Source organism: Vidua macroura, chromosome 3, assembly GCF_024509145.1.
Source record: "Vidua macroura isolate BioBank_ID:100142 chromosome 3, ASM2450914v1, whole genome shotgun sequence".
In the NCBI taxonomy this organism is placed as follows: domain Eukaryota; kingdom Metazoa; phylum Chordata; class Aves; order Passeriformes; family Viduidae; genus Vidua; species Vidua macroura.
Window position 1 is genome coordinate 61,300,772 of NC_071573.1, and position 22,173 is coordinate 61,322,944.

The 22,173-nt window shown below is 35.5% G+C and overlaps 1 protein-coding gene across 1 annotated transcript in view; it reads right to left on the reverse strand.

Moving 5' to 3' along the window:
- Positions 1–22,173, reverse strand: part of LAMA2 (laminin subunit alpha 2) — a 336,361-nt gene that overhangs the window by 172,663 nt on the left and 141,525 nt on the right. The window contains exon 12 of the mRNA XM_053973291.1: positions 20,762–20,935. Coding sequence (XP_053829266.1) covers positions 20,762–20,935 — 174 coding nt within the window. The remainder of the gene's footprint in view (positions 1–20,761; positions 20,936–22,173) is intronic.

The following is a 22,173-nucleotide window of genomic DNA, read 5'->3' on the forward strand; positions in this document are numbered from 1 at the left end:
CACAAAAAGCTTTTCAAAGACTTTAACTTGCAGCTAATTCAAATCCTTAAAATAGTTTACCCATATTAATACATTACTTTACATCTAACAAGTTACATTAAGCTCAGTTTGTTTAGTTACTGCTTGAATTTATTAAAATGAACAGTAAATGAACGGTTCTGCAACTAAAAGAACTCCTAACTTGTAGTGTGTCAGCCACACAGCCACAAGTCTTTAAAGAAAAATTAGATTTACATTAAGTCCATATGCCAGATATGGCATATAATGTTTTTCACTGTATTTTAGACCCTGTGGATCTATCTACTCCCATTTAACTACTGTGAACACAGGCACTCATTACTGGCATTTAAGATTTCTAGTATGATCCTTAATCTCTGGGAAAGGTCACTGCATTGTATTTCACCAGAGAGTAACAGGAATGTCTGAGATTAAAAAACAAAAGCGTAACACAATAGCTTACAATACAGTGATTTCCAAATAGTCAACTGTATCTTTGTGATATGAAGTAAGTTGCAAAGAAATTTAATTTCTATAATTTTAAAGTAATTACTGGTACTTAACTGCTTGTGGGTTTGTAACTACTACAGAATCATAAAATGGTTGAGTTTGGGAGGAATCTCTGGAGATAATCTTGCTCGATCCCTAAATCCAACCAAAACTTTAGATGAAAATTTTTAAATTTAATTGATACCTATATATTTAATTTAGCTTAGCCTTATATGGAAAGAAAGAGTCCAACTGTGAGTATGTAAGATCTAGAAAGAAAAAATGTTCTACTTTACCGTCCTGACCTTGAAGAGTTTAGCATCCCATGCAATAGCAAAGAGCTTCTAACTTCAGCTTGTGAGAATGCAAAAGAAAAGAGGAAAAAGATGCCAATATAACTAGAGGAATAGAAGAGGCTTTAAAAAAATATTCCCTATGGCCTCCACTATTCGTCAAAAGAAGGAAGAAAAATGAACACATAAAGAATGGCACATTGATACCACAAAACTACTTGGAATAGGAGTTGAGCTGAGGAGTCTTCTTACCTCTTAATAATGAAGCAATTTCAGTTTTAAAATGCTTTTTTGTTTGTTCTGGAACTATTCAGAAAATCTGAAGAAGTTTGCCTGACCATTTAATCCAAAAAGTATTTCAGAGGCTAAACTGACAAAACAGAATTACTAGTCGGCCACAGATGCGCTGTTAATTCTCTTTATTTTAAAAAATACCTGCCAGGCAAAAATATCTGCTCCAGGACAAATGAAACCTCTGATCTGTAATGAAATCCTTCAGTTTTCTATTTTAGTGAGACCAAAAAAAGTTTTTATCATGAGTTAATCCAAATAAATTCCCACTACCTTTCTCCCAGACATTTTATGAAAGATGGATTATCCACCCAGACACACTTGAAAATGATTTCCATATTGCCAGAATCCTTGCTCTTCATTCATGGTTATATCTTCTCACCCTTAAAATGAATGCACATTAATTATTTGCAGTGCTAATTATGACTACCTTTACTGAGATTAAAAATCTAGCTACAGTAGGGAAGAAGCAACTGTGAGAACATCAAGATGCAGAATAAATATTTGAGCTAGATAATTTAAGTGGGTCTACAACTGACTGTTAGTTGGCTACTTACCGTAAATCCCAGTTGTCTCCACTGTGCCTTTTCATCAGCTGTTTTCTAGGAAAATAGGAGTTTCTGCTTGGTAAGGACAGGCCCCCAGGACACTACAGAGTGTGTAGCTAAAGTTCAAAGGAGGGTACAAAAGCATTGACTATGCATCAGGACATGAACTGCTATCACAATCACACTCTCCTGGGTGGCACAAATATTTATGCAGCTTTCAGCATATTTAATTTAAATTAAATCCCACAGACGTTAAGTAACTGTTTTCCTGGAAATCTATTTAGGCACAGGATGACCTTGTTTTTATTCAAGGTTCTTCCATGTGTTTCCATTCAATTAAAACTACTTCTCAACACACTTAGTTATCTCCTTATTTGGATATGCTGACTCTCTATATTGCTTTTGTCTATTACACAAATGCTTTCATCTGATTTTTTTAATCGATGTACCAGTATCAAGTTAGTGCAAAATTGTACAAAAGTTAGTGAATTATTGCACTGAATTTTTTTTATATTGAGGGTGCAAGGACTGGAAGCATTCTGAACTAGACAGGCTGGGAATTCAGTACTTCATACCTAACCTAGATTATTAAAAGTTATCTCAGAACACTTACAACACCCTGCTGGTAGCAGTAGAGATAAGGCAATTATTTAATAAACACCGCTTTAGTCTGCTGAGTCTATAACTGACTGGTCATGTGCTGCTGAGAGGTTTCCAATTACTTAATCTTATGCAGAAAGCTAAAATATATAAATATTTCTTAATAGCAATTCTATTTTCCACTGGAACAATATGCAGCCATGACTGCATGAAGCAGTGACCTTTGCAATCATGAGCTGATTCTAACAATGTATACAAATTATGTGTTTTGACTTAAAGATTATAGTTTGGAAAGCTGATGTTTTTTTAACCTGCCACATCAAGTATTTTAATTATTTACATATAAACATTTCTGTCATGTATAAACCATTATTTACAAACTATATTGACTGTAGTTTCCTTATAGTTATGTTACACACAGGACACTGTATCTTAGTTTCATTTATAATTGAGAAAAACGACAAACTGTTATTTTTTGTGAGCTGTCTCTCTGATTGGAGATTTGGGAGTTATTGTACAGGATATCTAACTTGTCTGTACAGGCTTCTATCACAAATCTAATACCAGAGGGACAATGAGACTTCCTGTGTTTAAGCTTCCTTTGTATTGTAAGATTAAAAAAAAGTGTAACTGCACAGTAAACTGTCCAATGCAGACTGTCAAAGAGATTTCCAACATAAATTACAACCTAAAGTACTTCTCATGAATAGGGTGGGATTTGGTCCCTTTTATCAAGGTTTTGGCAGCATTTTAAAGTGTTTTTCTAAACTGAATATTTCCAGGTTAAACTGGGAACTGCAGTGACCCTAGCCCCATCAAATGTTATACACCTTATTTCACTTTAGGCTTGATATTCCCAGTGTTCCTCCACTGTCAGTGGCGAAGCAGAGGGTATCCCTAAATTCATGTAGAGCATAAGTTAATGTTATGAATCATCCTCTGTGGGAACGTGCCTCTCCTCCAGTTACACAGGGAGTCATCAAAATTGCCTTGTGAACTTAACACATCAGAAAAGACCTAATTATTTGGCAAGATTTCTGCATTTCCCATTTAGGAAGTTGGTTTGATAAAGTGTGTGGTGAGCCAGAAAATCACAATTGTTTAAATTGTTTACAACAGTTTTCTCTAGTGACTCTCATCCTGCCAAGGAATTGATGCGGTTCGAAGTTTTTGCACACTCACCTAGATGTAGGTAGACTACAGTGAAGTCTTTCCTCAGTCTCCTTCTCCAGACTGACCAAACTGAGTAACCTCAGCTGCTCTTCAGATGTCTTCCCCTCAGAGCCCTTCACCACCTCCATTGCTCTTCTTTGGACACTTTCTAGTAGCTTTATATCTTCCTTATATTGTGGCATCCTAAACTGCATGCTACTCAAATACTCTTTAATAGTTTCTCCTAATTCAACAGCATGGTGTTTCAATAATATGGCAACACCAGCGGCCTCAAAACTGGAGAACAGAGCAATTCCTAGATTAATAAAACAGATGTGTCCTTAAAGTACCCATATAATAACTCTCACAGTGTAGCTGAAAAACTACTTTGCAAACTTTTGTTTTAATTTTTAGTCATCTGTGTATCCAAAACTCATTCAATCCAAGTGGCATCATATGGCTGAATAAAGAATTTTGTATGTTGAGTTTTGACCTAAGCACCATTTTATTACCTTGGTTTCAGCCTACTGGAATGAGGAGTTCATGAAAATTATTACTATTAAGGGCTTAGGCCCTTATTTCAGTATAGTTATAGCTCTTGACTTAATAGAGTATAATTTTACAGTAAAATAAGGAAGTATATTATACTTAAAGAGCATTTAAAATTGTCTAAAGTAATAGTTGTAAGTCCTAATACACTGTGCAAGACTTTTAGCAAACTAAGAAACAGACATAAATTACTACCATATTGTACACATGTTGATGAAGATAATATCCTGCCAAGTATGAAAATGTCATCCTAAAATAGAAAGCCACATTTCCTCAGGATATTGATCTAGCTTAGCTAGACCCCATAGAAGATGGAAAAGTGGGTAATGTAACTTCAGACATGAGAAGTTATTAAGTGAATTGACTGTTGGAGCAGGACCTAATCCTGAGTCCTTACAGCATGAGAATTTCTCAGGTCAGATTGTTTTTATAGCTCTAATATAATGCAGTGCACATTTGGGAAGGAGAAAGAACTCTGAATTTGAGTTACTTGCTGTGGTGCCTGTGTCATGTGTTTTTGCACAATTATTTGCTTACTTGCCTCACAAAGTCATATTTTTTTTTTTTTTTCCTGGAACTCCACAATACCCTTTGAACATTTTTGTAAAGACTTTATTTCTTGTCAAAGTGTTCTAGCAGTAATTTCTGCTATGTAGGGTTTTGTTTTCAAGTTCATGGCTTAATCAGCAACTTAACAGACATGAGAAACAAGATACAACTAACAACATTAAAAAAGTACATTAATTGTTAGACATTTATATGCTGGATCCCACGTTACAAGAAAGAGCAACAGTTGCTCAGTGGAACTGTGTTCAGCGACCAAAAATTGGCCATCTGCAACTTGTAGTGTCTACATGAATACACAAGACAGCACCAATGCAGAGTTGCTACTGAACCAGTATGCAGTTTAGAACAAAAAACACAATCCCACTTTGAGGACACACACTGTCATTCCTATGGCCCAGAGAAAGATGTTCAAACTTTAGGATAAGACACTAGAAAATGAAGTACATCTCTGCCTCATAACTTATGTTGATAGAATGCAAAATACCATGAACTGGTGCATCTTTAAAGGAGTATGGTCAGTATTAGTCACCAACTCTACCACAACTGAGGAGCTGGTGACTAAAAAGGATTAGGGCATGATCACATATAATTTTCTACCATGTAGAATGAAGTATTGACCTCATTCCTGTAATGAAACTGAGACACCATAAGCTGGGAAAAGCCTTTTTTGTACCGTTATTTTTCTTGCATGGGCCCACTCAAGAGAAAACAGAATATGCCTTGTAAAGTAGTTACACTAATTCTTTTTCTGTATCCTCCTATGAGTCTACTTGATCTGATTTATTGCTTCCCTTCTTCAACCCTATTTAGCTATTTTAGTACTGGCTCAGATCATTTTCCAGGGTTCACTTCTTTTGATATACTCCAGTACAAAAATGGAGTGTGTGATGCAATCACATAAATTAGGAGATTGATAACAATATGTTGTTCATTTACTTTCATACTAACCTGAATCAAGGATATGTTTAAAAATTCTTAAAAATGTTAATACCAAGGACATACAGATTCTAATCACTGCTAACATAATTGTTTTAAACAACTAGCAGATTTTAATGTGATGAGAGAAATAACTCATCCCTGAAAAACAGACATTTAAAAAGATTTTCTTATGATATAATCACAAAATATCTTCCTTCTTTCTGATGAGTGTCAAATGCAATAGACAGGAATTTACAGCATAGCCTGACTGATGAGAAGCAAACAGTAGTTTGTGCCTGCAGTTCTTTTATGAAGTACAGGTCACTTTGCCTCCAGGCCACTTATCTGAATTGCCAGTGTAAATTTTTCCTAGATTTTCCCATACAAACTATTTTTAGGGACCTCTCAAAATCAAATAACAATGGTAGAGGCTGGACACAGAGTGGGCTGCTACAGAAACAGACTTGGTGACTCAAACAAAACCTTCCTTTATTTATTTATCATGTGATAAAAATTTTCATGTGTATTTAGGATGAATAAAGACCATTACATCCAAAGACACCCCCATGAGTTCAGAGGTACCCAGGCTACAGGCTTGAGGTTATGTGATGAAGTATCACTACATCCTTACCAGCTTACACTCTTCCCTTGGCACTTACTAGCCATTGTGATTATAAAGAGGTTGCTGGGCTGGTGCAGTTTAGATACTGTTATATCCTCAAACGTTGTCTTTTCCTAAGAAATATACTAATGGTTTATGATTCTATGTAAAGAACTGAGAAGTATAAACCTTTGTTTTGGTGCCTTATGAATGTAATAGCTACATAGTCAGAAGGTAATGCATTAACATGTATCTCTCTGTTTTCTCTGACGGAAAAAAAAAACCTACTTGGCAGACCTTGCTCTAAACATGAATCTGTGATCTTCCCTCTCTCAGGACAACCTCTTCTTCAGATCTGCAGGGTGAATCCTGTTTGCAGTTTAATGGCTTATTACAGATTGTGCTTCCATTTCTTTCAGTATTGCAGGTGAAAGTTCTACAGAGCCACTGCAGAATACTTTGTACTGATTCACAGAATACCTAATATAGATCCAAATCAAAGATCTGTAATAAAATAACAACTGTATGCAAGTATACCCAATACTGATTGAGATCCAATGGGAGAATTTTTGCCTCAGCTACCTTAAGATACAAAAAATTGTCCACAAAATTGACACATACTTAAAACTACTCTTCATTTTCTTGCTAGCTGACCACAACAGAAATAGATCATACGAAAGCATGGATTTACACGCTTCCTAGTTAGAATTCCCTTCTGAATTCCACCTTTTCCTTTCTTCCCTCCCTAAAAGCAAAGAACTCAGTGGGCTCATATGATATTTTTAGACCACTTTTTAACAACATAATTGTCTCTAAAGCTTGCAGCAATTTGAATTTCTCTGTGGTGAGCTGACACAAAAACTAACAAGGAATAAATAAATAAGTTAACTTATTAATTAATAAAGAGAAGCTACAAGAAGTCCTTACAGAGCTTACAATTCTAAAGCAGCCCTATGGACAACCGTAAGAACCTTGGGAAGTTCGAGATCAGTGAACATGCCATGTATTTGTGGTAGGAGCTACCTGCCTGATGGGGTGGTTTTATTCTGGCTCCTAATGGGATGCTGAATGGTGTCCCAAGCAGATGTGCTCATCAGGGTAGCTCAAGTCACTGAGTATTCCCATTTCTGTTCACACAGTCAGGATAATAAAGCACACCAATTAAAAAATGTTTGCTTAATTGCTATTGCCATACTGCTGGGATTTCTATTTCAGATTCTTTGTACACAAAATAAAGTATTTATGTATTTATGCCTTTTGGGCAGTATTCAGGTTATTTTTTTCCTTCTTTCAGTATTTTACATAAACCATATATATGTATTTCTAGTGAAGTGGTTAAGAATGCTTTTGCCACTTTGGTCAAATTTTCCTGAGGGTCCCAGATTGCCCAAAGCACATGCACAGTTAGCTAGGATATGTACATAAATCTGTGGTACTGATTACACATTTTTACCGACTGAGTTAATGAATAAAATTTAGTTTTAGTGTCCCTCCTATTACTCATTCATTTGGTATTCATTGTTTTAACACTGACCATAATGATACCCATTAGGTTTTAAAATGGATGTCATTTATCCTTCCATAAGAATTCCATCATAATTCAGCAAGACGGCAATATACTCATTATGATGGATCTTTTCATTAATAAGGTGAATTTGTGTCGGCATTATCCAATATAATATCTGCTGTATTCAAGCATTAATTAACATCCACTTATTTTAAAGTGGTAGTCACTACCTGCCTAGAGCAAAATAAATCCTGAATTGTAAGCTTAAATTCACCACATTCTTCAAGCAAAGTGAAGACTTTTCAGTAAATACCCAGTGCTTCCAGAGCTTTATGAAATGCTGCAGCAATAGCATACGTGCCCTAGTATTTATGAAAACTGGGCTTTCCTATGTCAGAAAGCAGCATGCTGTTAACAGGCAAGAAACCCTGGGACATCATTTTCAAAGACACGGTTGACTGTAGCCACTTTGCAGTTATTTCTGCTGCTGTTCTGAGCATTGCAGAACAATCTCAGGTACCTAAACAGTGAATGAGAGAGTGGGTTTTCAGCTCTCTGAAGATTTTCATATTTGAATATGAAACTAAACTTATGTTGTAGAAATGTCAGAAGGACTTCAATAGGTCAGATCAAAATCTCTTTAGACTAAGGCTTTCTCTTAGAAAAACACAAGAAAAATTAAGGAAATAATCTGTCTTCTTCAATTCAAAAAGCTCTGGATGTATTCAAATTGGCTCAGATTTCTGTATTTGAAAAATACAGTCTTCTGCTGTGTGGCAGTGCAGAATATCACTACATGTTCTAAATATCTTTAATGCATAAATGGATGTAAATTAGTAAATTTTAAATGGAAATCAAAAATAAAACATGCAAAATACATACAGGAAACCTACATAAGAATTTAAATTAGATTTTCAGGGTTAAAAACACCAGGAATCTTTTGAAGAAAACAAATGAATACTTCTTTATGGATCTACTATAAGTTTCTACTTTAGCTGCTTGTCATGAAACATTTCATAGATCTATAGAACAACCATTTTCTAAATGAAGCATTTAGCCATATAAAATACCAAAAGACAGCCTGAAAGAACTATCATGTAAAAACCTCGAGAGGAAGTCAAAGGTGCATTACATTTTGGAACATAAAATGTGATCAGAGTAAAGTTTCTTCTCTGTACAATACATCTACAGATAATTGCCCAGAATTATCTTACTTCTCAAAAACAAGTATATAAAAAAAACCTTCACAGTACTGGGAATCAAAGAAGACGAAGAATCTAAATAATGATTTACAAGAAAAGTAGCTCAATCTAAGTTATTCATATTTACCTAGAATAATGCTCTCATAGACAGCCAAGTATATAAATGGCAGATTGAAAGCACACTGTAGTCAGTAATAATATTTATGAACCCATAAAAATTAGGTGAAAAGCTGCTTCTTTAATTATTTTAAATAAAGAACCTCATAACTTTTCTTTTCCACCATAAAAACTTGCACTGAAACTTGGGAAGCTTTTTTCTTATGTCATTTCAATTTTGCCTGTAACTTTCAGAAAAATATTATATTTGTAACTCAGTAAATGGAATTAATAACTGTGTTGTGTCATACATTTTCAAACAGGTTTCACAGATTGATTAGGCCACCCCTGAATGGTGAATGTACTTCTATTTGATTCAAAATTTAGACAGTGCAGGGACAGTCAAGAGAGACTCTGAGATTTGGAGAGCTCTTTTGCCTATCCCAAATATTTTTGGCTATCATTTATTTTCCTTGAGTATTGCAAGCAAAACCATGTTTTGTTTCATGCAGCTCTGGGAAGACCTGCCAATGAGTCTGGTGATTTAGTGATAGAATAATCTATTTGATCATACTTATGGTGGGAATAAGAGATTCTGAGTTGTCCTGGAACCATTAAGGTTTGAAAAGAACTCTGTGATGAATACTGTTCATCAGTGTAATGCTGCCAGGTCCACCACTAAATCATGTCTCTAATCACCCCATCTACACATTTTTGAACATTTCCAAGGATGGTGATTCCACTGCTTCCCTGGGTAGTTTGTTCCAATGCTAGACCACTCTTTCAGTGAAGAAATATTTCCAAATATCTAATCTACACCTCCTCTGGCATAACTTGATTCTCTTTCCTCTTGTGCTGTCGCTTATTACCTGGGAGAAAAGACCCATGGCCACCTGCTTATATCCTCCTTTAAGGTGGTTAAAGAGAGTACTAAGGTCCTCCTGAGCATTTTCTCCGGGATAAACAACTCCAATTTGGTACCAAATGTTAGGATTTGTCCACTACTGCAAGTGTGTTTTCAGAAACAAAGGAAGAAAATTGCAGTGACATTGCCTCAAAGGCACACTGCAGTTATACAGCCAACTCCATTAACTCCAACGAAGATCACATTTTCCAAATTCAGAAACAAAGTATCTCTCTATGATGTTTCTAATGGAAAATTTGAGAATGTTTAATGAAAAAAGCCAAAGCAGTATTGTAATGAACCATTGCCAGCTAGCTCTAACATAAAAGCTTGAGAGATTTTTGAGAAAAGTTGCCCTGGTCATTCTTCTATTTAATTTTCTGTAATTTTTATTCTCATGTGGCAGTTCTTATTCTCTTTCATCCTTTGTATTACACATTCATATTTTTGTTCAACAAATGACATGCATGTATAAAGTGATTTTTATTCAAATGTGTAAGTATACTTATCACCTATTTGATACAAGACAAAAGACACAGAACAGTGACAAAACTGGATTCTGTGCATCTACCTAACTGAGCTAATACATCACCTATGAAAGAGGAAAAATTCACTGGGCCTCATAGCACTGAAGCTGAAACTCGGCAAAAAAACTGTAGAAAGCTCTTTCTCAAAAAGAACTTTTTATCACAGCAGACTAAACAGAATTAGCTCACACATTTAAGTAATAAGACACAGCTGACCAAACAATGTATCTATTTATTTGATTAGCTTTAAAGGCATCTGTTGTTACAAATCTATTTTCTAAGTTTAAAAATGCAGTTTCGGTCCACCAGTTTTATTACTCTCAACTGCTTAGGTTTATTAAGTTAGGAAATCTTTCCATTCTAATAAGAACAGAATATTGATCTAGTATTTCCTTTTTCATTTCACTTTTTTAACTTTTCCATCTGTTTTGTTTTTTTAAACTTGGCAAACATTTACAATTACTAGGTATGTGTACAGCTCTATATTGTTGTATTTAATTTAAAATACGTAAGAAGAAAAAGTTCTTCTCTAATATGACAGACTTTGATCATCCAAGCTTCAAATAACTTCAAAGTAAAAGAAATACTGTGTTGTGGTTTTTCTGGAGCACAGAAGATAGAATATTGATAGAAAACTATGGATTACCATTCACTGTATTTATATCCATTAGTATTTCTGCAAACAAGCTACCTAGTTCATGGCACAGCAAACTTAGAATTGTGTCATGTTTTGTCTTAGTAACTGCACGGTCAAGTTTGCGCTGCAGTGAGGGAGAGCTCACCAGGACACATGTCAGGAAACCTCCTGGTAAGAAGAGATGCACAGCCATGGAGAGGATCGTTGTACTTACTGGCTAATTGCACAGCCTAAAGTCTTTTGTTTAAAGGACTATTCACTCCAGGTCACACCTTCAGAGCATGCTGGAGCTATCCTACAGATAACTGAGACCTGCTTCAGGAATATATAGAGCCATTTCTCTTCTTCAATTTCGTTTTAAAAACTGAATCATAACCAAAATCATCTTCTAGGATTTTAAACTGAAGGGATGTATCTCTGGCACTATTATTTTTAATAAATAAAACACACTTGAAATCCTCAACTTAACAAAAAAGCCTAGAAGAAAACTGACACAGAAAGTTGTTAAAATAACTGCCTTCATTGTGAAAAATTTTCCTGTCTCTAAAATGAATTGAACTAGCCAAGGAATTGATCCAGAAGTGTCAAGTATTTAATGATATTTGAGACTTACAGCTTCAAAAACTTGCAACAAAATAATGAAAAATATTGGTAATGTTACAGTTCTTCTATCTTGCCCATTTTTCTGCGGAAGTTAGCTCTAGAAAATAATAGAGCTAAAAGGGCCATGTGGCAGCAGCTCTCTGGCCACAAAGAGCTTCATACAACTATCCCAGGCCTTTCTGGGAAAGGCTGTCAGAAGACCAGAGAAAAGATTGAAAAACAATTCTTATATTCACTTGCTGCACCTGTTGTTGTGAACATGTGGAATACATTATGGAGATGTGTTTACCAAAGGGTGGTTTCTTAACTGGCCAATGGTGATGGTATTTGGATGGAAGGACCAATTGGGTCCACCTGTATCATGACTGTCTGTTAGGGCGAGGGGTTTCTTAACAAGTATAGTATAATAAAATGATTGATCAGACTTCTGAGAATCATGGAGTCAATGCTAATTATTACCTGGCTGGGGCCTGTGACAACAGGGCCAAACATACATCACCCTCTTCAATCAGGAAAAAAAAAAAAAAAAAAAAAAAGGATTAACCTGTATCACAACAGAGAGTGCCTGTGAAACTGAACAAGTCTGTAGATACCAATCACAAATTCATCCGGCCATCTCAGGAGACAGGGGTGGTACTGCATGTATTGTCAGAAACATTCTAGCAAAATATGGAATGTTAAGGCAGGCTCATGAAAAAACCCACAAAAACACAAAACAACCTCACCAAAAATAAGTCCAAATCCATTCATTTGGGTAAAACAATCATCTGTCTCTACTCATGCATGCTATCTGCTCTTGCTGCTGCCACTCCTGTCAATCTGAAGTTGATAGGTAATGGCCCTATGATTCAGGGAAACTGCTGAAGTGTGTACTCAGGCTTCAGTTTGAGAGATGGGTTCATTTATCATCACAATAAGCTATTACCATTGATAGGTTACAACACATTGAAGAGACAGTCAGACTAATTGGCTCAACTCAGTTAGCTCTGGATGTGCCTCTAGGAGACGAGCACTGCTTTGCAGGTAATATTCCATCATCCAACAAACCACTTGTTTAATAATTCACTGCAGCTCAGATTAGGGCTCTAGCACGTGATTATCCCTTCCATATACCACATATTGAGGTCTTAGCCCTTTTGTATCTTGGGTGCAAGAAGACAAATAAAAATTAATTCTACAGTTATGGTAATCCACACTTCTAAAAACTTACTGCATATTTTAAATTCCCACTTTTTAAAGAAATATATTGTATTAAGCTAGGGTCTCTCTCTGGAAAATAAAATCTCTTCTGCCATCATTCTCTTCTATTAAAGATCATCTTACAGTATGCAAACTTACTAGGAATGTTAAGTAATGAATCTCATTTTGCTTTCTAGAGATTTCACAAAGCAGTATGAGTCCATTCAGGCTAGTCAGGGTAGATGAGACATGGGATAGTGTACATGAGGCACAGGATCTAGAGGATTTAAAGAATGCTCTGTTCAGGTGTTCGATCAAAGCATGATACTCAGTATTAATATGCTTAGAATGATGACTCAATGAAAACACAAGTGATAACTAAGCAAATAATTCAAGCTTCTGATCACTATTGTGCTACTTACTTGTCAGTTCTGGTTACCATTTCATTATTCAGTTCCTTGGCTGTTTATCACAACCATAACGATTACTGCTTCCCATAAACTAACACAAAATAAATTTAAAAATCGTTACTTTGCATGCACTTTGATTATCAGTTTGGGTTTTCTTTCACTAATGATGTCTTAATTGAATTGGTATGATTTTCAACCATTTGTACCACCTTTAGATCTTCTGTCCTCTTGTTAGTAATGCTGCTTTGTGTTTGAAAAATCAGCGACTCGTGCCAATATTTTGTTTTACAAACACACAACCTTTTTGTTAATACAATAGATGTAAAATGCTGTTTACCAAGTTAGTTGGATTAGGTCTCCCAGACCTGTGCATTGATTAAAAATTCCCATAACACCCATACAATAAAATATGAGTCCCACAAATCCACACACACAGACTTCAGACTTCGTAATTGCATGTGTATACGGGTGATTAGCACTTGGATTTGGGCACCTGTGCTACACTGGTTTGGTTTTAAAACTTCTTAATGACACAAGGTAGTGTTTCAATCCAGTTTAGGTACCAAAACTTATTTTCTAAGGACAGATGTAGAATAGCAAGGCTAATTCCTATATGTAAAATGGAAAAAACAGAATTTATCCATCTTGTAGAGAAGCTGCATGTAAAGACAATTTTGAGATTGTCAGATGCTACTGAGCATGTCAAACTTCAAAAAATATAGCACAGACTGAAAATACAACAAATAGCTTGTGCTAAAGGCTGTTTCCCTCGTGCACCATCAGAAATTCTCAGTATTTCTGCCCTGCCGCACACTGTCTTTTTGATATGGAAAGCAAAATTGAGCACCACAAAATTACAAAAATAAAGCTCAGTGGTATCATGCAGTGTTACTAATGCGTTATATAAATTCAACAATTGCTATTACATTCTGTTTCAAGATTTTGTAAATCATTTAAATTTGAAGTAAATTGGGGGGCAGGTAAATCAAACAGAAATTGCAGTTTATTTATTCATAAATGGCAATCTGGAAACTAAACATAAACCTAACTCTTTATGGCTCTCAGTATTTTGAGAACAACTATTCATTAGTTCTCAAGTATACCCTTTTGATGATGGGCACAAATTCCCTCATCACATCCTGTGTAACCCAATATGAACTAGAAGTTTGGACTATAAATTCTCTCTGATTAATCTAAGTGAGTAAAACTTGATTAAGCACTTTACTTACAGGTACCCTGTGATGAGCAAGGAACTCTAAATATAGTTTTCAAAGCAAACACTTATTTGCTAATGAAGTATTTAGCATGCGGAGGAATGTATCTAAGAGGAATGAAATGTAAGAAGAGCAAAACCCCTACGTAGTCTTCCTTTCATAAATTTCCGCTTTCCTTTGCAGTTGTTAAGTAACCACTACTCAATCTAGCTATCTCTATCTTGGGAATAATAATCACCACATATCTTTACATGGTGATAAGCCCTCACTACAAACCACCAGATATATAAATTCTTCCCAAGTCAAAGCCTTTTTTTCTTTCTCTTCTGCTTCTTCAGATCCTTCATTATTTTAGTATTTGGGATCAAAGAAATCAAAGAGTAAGACTTGGCAAGCTGGAAAGCATATTCCCCCAATCTACTTCCTTCTTCATTATTTCCTATCACCCCTCAGTGCTCTCTCTCTAGTGTTCACTTCCCTTCTTTTGTCAAACTGCTTTATTTTCTGCTTGTTTCTCCATTTTTCAACTGCCTCTATTGATTGAAACCCTTGCCTTCAAGGCAGACTTGGGTAAGCAGGTAACACAAAGGACACTAGAGATTTATGAAATAATTTCACCAACAGTAAATTTTCTCTTTTATCGAGGGTAGTATAAGATGATTTTAGCACTAAGAAATTAAATGTAACATGGGATACATGAAATACTGCAGTCAGTGTTCTCAGCTAGGCAGAGTCTGAGCCCTGTTTCAACCCATTTCCAAGGCGCAAAGAGCCTGTAACAGTCTACTGGGCATCCTTAGTTTCCTTGTAATCACAATAATGGCCGTACTTGAACCATCCCAACAGGCTACCCAAGCATCATTAAAAGCATTAACGAGGAACAAAGTGTGCAAAATTTACTTATCTCTTGGTGGTTCTTGACAGTCATGGGTAGCTGAGCCCCAAGTAGGACAGTACTAATATTGTTGCCCTTTTTACTGGGGATCAAGCCAAATTTGGCAAGCCACAGCTGTGAAAGAATGAAAGACCTACCCCTGTCCATTTCATGGTGCCAAGCTGAAAGAATATTTCAAGAAAAATAAAGAACCTAAACCAAATAATGAAACACAAATTAAGTAAACTTAAAGAAAATATCAGGTGTGGTTCAAATCCTTAAAATGTTTTGCTCTTCCCTTGGATGTCTGCTCTGTCTCATCTTTTCCATATCTGACTCCGCCTATTATCTCAATTTTTAGAGGCTATATTGAAATAAGTGCTAATAAAATAAATGGCCCATTTGGTATAAAGTGAAGACAACTTTATACTGTTGACTGAGTCTGATTACTACGGTTACTTGGTTTCAGTCAGGTCAGTTTAGATTGTCATTTAAAATAAAACAGTATTATTTAGATCAGTTTAATGTTACTTGTTATAAAGCGAAAAACATCAATAAACTAGAACATCTTTTTCTTAAAAGAATGCATTCCAATGTGAAAGAGAGAAGATACTGAAGTAGCTGTCTTTAAAAAATATATTTTTAATTTATGTTTAACTGAATTGCTTTAATTTTCTGCCACAAGTTGGCTGTTGACTATTTAGAAAAATCTGAAATTTTCAGCAACTCTGAATAACTTCAGGGGTGTTGAAGGACATTTCTTGCATACTATGTACTGCTGATGCCTATTACTGTTTCTTTTATAGATATGGATAACATGCATATAACCCAAGTATTTAATCCTACTCATACTTACAATATGTATTTAGAAGAATCATTAAATGTCCCTACAAAATTGGTTTTGTTATGTTATGCCTTACACTTGTGGCTCACATTCCCTACTCTGTTCCCAATTTACTGTTGCAAGCTTGGTGATGTGCTTTGCTACACATTCAAATCTGGCGCTGACACTTTCATGTGCAGAGGGTATAAAAAAGGCAAATTCATCACAAAATACTGGACTTACAATCACACAGTGAGCAGACACTTCAAGCATTACCATTAGGTCACTAAAGGGTGACATGCTAAAATTTGGACAACCCATATATATTAGGGAACAAAAATCTTCTACTGATGGCCTAAACTGTCCATACAACCTGAAATAATGGGTTTTCTTACAAAGGTGTAAAAATGGAGATCACACCAGCCCACCTAAGCTGCACTACTTTGCTTTCCTGACAATAAAAGCAATAGACATATGCTTAAAAAAATCAGTCTGTTGGCTGAATTTGACACAGCTGAGTGTTGGAATTCTCTAAGCTAGATTACTTTCATTAGGCCAAATAATTTCAGAAACAACTGATGGTAAAAATAACAGCTTCCAACTACAATTTAACTTGTATTTCATCCATTTATACCAGAAAGTATTATGTTAGATTGCTTTCCTTTTTGAGGCAAGCACTAAAAGTAAAGGAGTTGTGGGTCTTCGTAACTGCATCATTTCCTATGAATAAGAAAATCTTGAGATCTGAAACCATGACAAAACCACGATGAAGCTTTCTGGGCTTAGGTGCATTCATAATTCAGGACAATTGATCCCAGCATTTCAGTTCCAGTTGATTATTGTATTATTTATGCTTCCTTATGTTTTGGGTCTCAACTCCATCCCTTCCCCCCTGGGAGCCACAGATTGCAATTTGCTTGCATTATTCTGCCTTTTGTATCAGAATTGCCTAAGAAATGAAAACAAATGGAAGGAAATAAACATAAAAGCTATGAGGACCTAGTTCATGATTATTTTATAATTCAATTTTTAATCCTATGAGGTATTCTAGGCAGTCTGTAATAGATAATATGTCACAAAACAAACTGTTCATTCTATCCCAATCTAGTTTTCCACAAGTGAAGTACTTTTAAAAGGCTGACAGATTTTTAAAATTTACAGGCTTATTACAGTGTCTTCATTTCTGGACTCAAAGAAAGAATGACTTAGTGAAGTCAGCAAATAGGTTATTAGCAAATAGCTAATTATAAAATAAAAGGAAAATAAATTAAGGGACAGGGTAAAAAACTTCCCTTCCTGTTCTGTATGCACAGACTCTACATAAAACTTTCAGCTGCTGTCTTGGTTTTAACTAAAAGTCAGAGAAAGAACAATACCTATCATATGGCTGCTTTAGGTCTATGGAGTTGACAAACATGATGTCCAAGAACTTTTCCAAGAGATAACAAAGCTTAACATTCAAACATCTTTTACTTTAATTTTCAACATGCTCTGACTTCATGAAGGATCAGCTTACATTAACCTTACTTATAGTGAATGGGATCATGCTGTACAACTAATTTAAATTATTCCTGTAAACAGGGTTGGATTCAAGAAACATTTCAATCCAAGTCTGCCAGTATGCATATAGTGGTTTGGAGAAAACGTGGTTTAGGGTTTCCATCGTGTTGTTTGCAGTTTGAGTAATGGCAGCATTAGTGGCTGCTCAAAGGCTAGACAGAAGAGTGGGAGGGGATGTATTATGTGCTGTGCATTGAGACCTAACAATGCCCAGAGACTTGAATTCTAAGATGAACTCCACCTAAGAACTAAAGTAACCTGCAACTGCTGACCTTAGTCATCTGAAAAAGGCAATGTAAATCTCCACCTTCACATTAAAGCTCGCCCTTGGCAGAGAAAGGAAGATAAAACTTACAGCTGCAGAAAAAAAATGAAGCATGTACCCAAAGATGGAAGTTTCCTCACAGAATTTCAAGTGGCCTCAGCCAACTCTCATGTGTGTGTCATGGAGGGGTGGGAAGGGGTGTCATATGTTTAGATATGTTGAGTATTATGTTTACTTTTATCTAATTATAGGGAGCTTCTACTCATCATACAAATTATCAAATTGCTTTTTGATGAGGCATCAAAGAGGCACAGTGTATACGTAATGTTAGACTTCCAAAATACCCCACACACCTAACCCTTCTGAATTGATTTTAAAGAAGCAAGTGTCTCATATTATCCTGCTGAGTTGGTATCTAATTTTTAATTTATTTTATACTTTCTTTTCAGTGCTCTGATCAAACATTATCATACTATAACTCATAACACTTTCAGGCAAATTAATAAAATATTTTAGCATGGAGACATGTTTAAAAGAAACTTATAGATCCATTGTCAAAATAATTGAACAAACTGCTAACTAAAAGAAAACAGGGTTTTCAAATACCTAAAATGTAATTAGAGTTTCTGTAATAAAGCATTTTTCAGATTCTAGAAGGTCTAACACAACACAAGTCCTCATGATTGCTGCAATCCTTAGTTCAGTAGGCTATGAGAAGGTAGGCAGGCAAGAATATAAACTGCTTTGTGATACCTGCTAAAACCTTAATACTAGCCATTTTAAATCTGTTCTCTCAAATTATCCACTAGGTATTTTATTTCTACAAATTAAATTCCTCTAGATTACTCCCAAACGTATTCTGCATCAAAAACATTGTCCAATTTTTTAGTTCAAATGCATAATATATGGCTTTTTAAAAAATTACCTGAATTTATGCAACAAAGTTTAAGTTCTGGTAGCAGCACATATGTTTAGAAGAGTAAAAGGATGTGGTAATGTTATATTAATTTGCTCATGTTTTTGTCCCACTCTGATATAACAAGAATCCTGTACCATCTACAGCCTCTTGTCTCCTTCGAGACACAGTCAAAGACCAGTATCACATAGCCTAGCATCACCCAGATTTAGATGAAAAAGAAAAAGCTGAAGGCTGCACAGGGGTATTCTATTTATAATGTTTTTTTTCCTTCGAAAGAGGCAGTTGGAGATGGATGTAAAACAATCAGATAGCACACATATGTCAATCAACACTGTGGAGGCACACACAGGACATGCCAACTTCATATTAAAAGAATTATTTGATATACGTTTTTTGAGCTATATTTGAAAACTAGGAAATGCAGGATGGTTACTACCTCTATTCAATTTTATTTTGGGGAATATTATTTAAGAGCAATAATTTTAGCAATATAGAGGAGAGGCAGCTTTCTGTGACAAAAGATTTATAAATTACAAGAAAAGTGTACATCTTGATAAAAGATTTCCTCAATTTTTTTCTATGTTTCTTGAGACAAAAATTCTTAAAGAGTTTGCATGCTTTGACATACCAATTATTCTACAGCTAGCAGTTATTCTCAAGAAAGGATGTTTTTATCTAGATTCAGCTATTTGGTTTTATTCAGTTTCAGCTATTTAGAGAAATGTTTTATTGAGTTTACAAATAAGGACTCTCAATATTCTATTTCCATTTCCCTTTCCATAGCATAAATCATCTGGCCTAGGCATGTCATTATGACTATAGTTTACGTGATGCAACATGACAGTTAAGATGTACTGTGGTAATTTGAGTGCTTTCACTGTTATTGTAGTATCAAAAATTTATATGGTTCAGTTATTAAGGCAAATTGTTTCATTCATACAGTGATATCTGACAGTAACCACAAAGGACCTCCAAATTACACTGAAAAAGTATCTTCCACATTCAAATAATGTGTGCATATTCCTACCATTATTTCGCTCGCTGACTAGAAGCAAGATGGAATTCTGTAAGGAAAAGTATCAGTTCACATTTCAGGGTAAGTTCACCAGACATGCAATATCATAGAAGCAACGCCCCCTTGCCCAGCTCAGTGAGCCTAACTCTCTTTAACAATTTATAGGCCATGAACAGGATGCCCAATTCTTTGGAATGATGTTATTTAGTTTCAATGTGCTCGCTTACTACAGCTTACCTTCTGTCATGTTGATTTTCAGCCAACAGGAAGAAATAAATAAATAAGAGGTTGACTAGCCTGAAGAGAGTACAGAGGAAAATACGCTTAAATGCATCAATGTTAGCATTTCTGATAAGTTTTAGCATAATCAGGGTTACAGAAAATGGAAAGCTGTTAAGCTTTCTTCACGTTTAAGACTCATTCAGTCTTCAACTGTACTCTCTGGAAAAAAAATGAGATTTTCATTAAAGTATTTTGGATTTGGTATTAACCTGTGGGATGTGAATATGTGTGTACATACACACAGACTTAAATACACACATTAGAACTGTCACAAAGCTCACAACAGTATTTTCTGAGTTCCAGGGCAGAGAGCTCCCCACACACAAGTTTCCTGAAAAACATTAAACACCCCCACAACATCTGATACACAACCTGCATCTCTGAAAAGCAGATGAGGGAACTGGTTTTCAAAGCAGAGGACAAGGTGGCAAGAGAACAGGCCAAGCTGAACCACACACCAGGTAGTTCATTCAAAAACCAGTGCTGTGAACCAGCTGGACTTCTCTAACACCTGACAGCAAGAGACCAAAGAGGGCTCAAGGTTAAAGATACTTAGTTAATTTTTTCTACCTTTTTGCTTCAAAAGGATACTCCACACACGTAATTCCTTTCTGCTTGCAGTTTTGCCAGTCAAACAGCTAACCAATTTTATCCTCCCTCAGTTCCACCCCCCTTCAAAGCCTTACCTTTTTTCTCAATAAATCAAATTAGTGTTTAGGCAAGTTCCACCTGCACTTACTTTGTTGCCCAAATAAGAACTGGGTGCGCTCCAATAGTAAATCTGTGGCAGTACTTTTTGCGCAGCCACGTTGCTGATGCTAAGCTGCTGATGCCCATCAAATCTCTTTTGTGTGGGGATAACTCTGATGTGACCTGGTAAATCAGTCAGATACCAACCATTCATGTCTTCTATCTAAAATGATAGGAAAAATAAATAAATAAATAAAACCCTCATTACAATAAAAATCAGGGCATCAATCATTTCAGTAGTCACAGCCTCTCATTCTTCCATTTTTTAAAAAAACTGATTAGGTTTAACAACAGTGTAGGTACCACTGAAAACACAAAGTAAAACCAGCAAATATTTCTTATTGTCTATGACTGGGAATTTTAACTTCTCAGTTCGAAAGAACTGCAAGTATTTGCATTCTGTGCTTCATGGTCCAGAACAAGAAGGAAATTCCATCATACAAACATATGTGCAAGAATATCTACAAATATTTTGCAAGTTTTCAGTAAATAATATCAGTCACAGATTGTACAGAATATGAACTGACAAATGGATATACATTTTCTGATTGCTGTAGGCAGCATAATTTATAATATTTTTCCATTCTAAAATCTTACAACTTACAAGGCCAAATATACTTTTTATACTTTTATACCTTTTTGGTGCTGCAAAAGCACCAGAACTTGAATTTCTGAAATCCCATAACTAGAAATGAATCATCAGAGAAGAGCGCACTGTTCGTACAAAGATGGTTTTTGGAGACTGGATACAAGCAGAAAAATAAATGTGCTCAGCCATGGAATGGAAAATTTCCCAGTTGCTGGCATGTAAATGAGAACATTAGACATATATGATGTTACTTGCAGACTTCCAGCATAACAATATGGCCAAAATCAAGATCTAGTAGACCTAGAATACATTTCCCAAACTCAATCTACAGGCATGAATATGCAGCAAACATCCTTTTCAGTGACATCAGTGTCTGAGCTTTGAGAACTAATTTACAGTTTAGAGTATATTTGCAGGCTAAAGACATTTTTCTACAGTATAAAAAAGAACAGCAGGTTCATCTCCCTTTCACATCCTTTCCTAGGAATGCAGCATACAAAAGAAATGCATTCAAAATGCCTCTGCAAGGCATTCCTTTTTCCTACTTAAGCTGTGTGTTGTACATTTAGTGTTTCCACATTCTTAATTACTTTAGGTCTAGAGATTTAATAATTACCTGGAAAAGAGGTTGCCCTATGGATATGGAGCATTTAATTCAGGAGTGGTTTTGTAGGCACATTCCAGGACTGTGTTTATGCATATGGCTTCAATTTATATTGTTATAGCTCCTTTTGTGCTTTTCACTGTTCTAATTGCTCTATTTCAGAACTTTCTCACAATGAAGAGAGACAAAGCTTACAAGCATTTTCTTC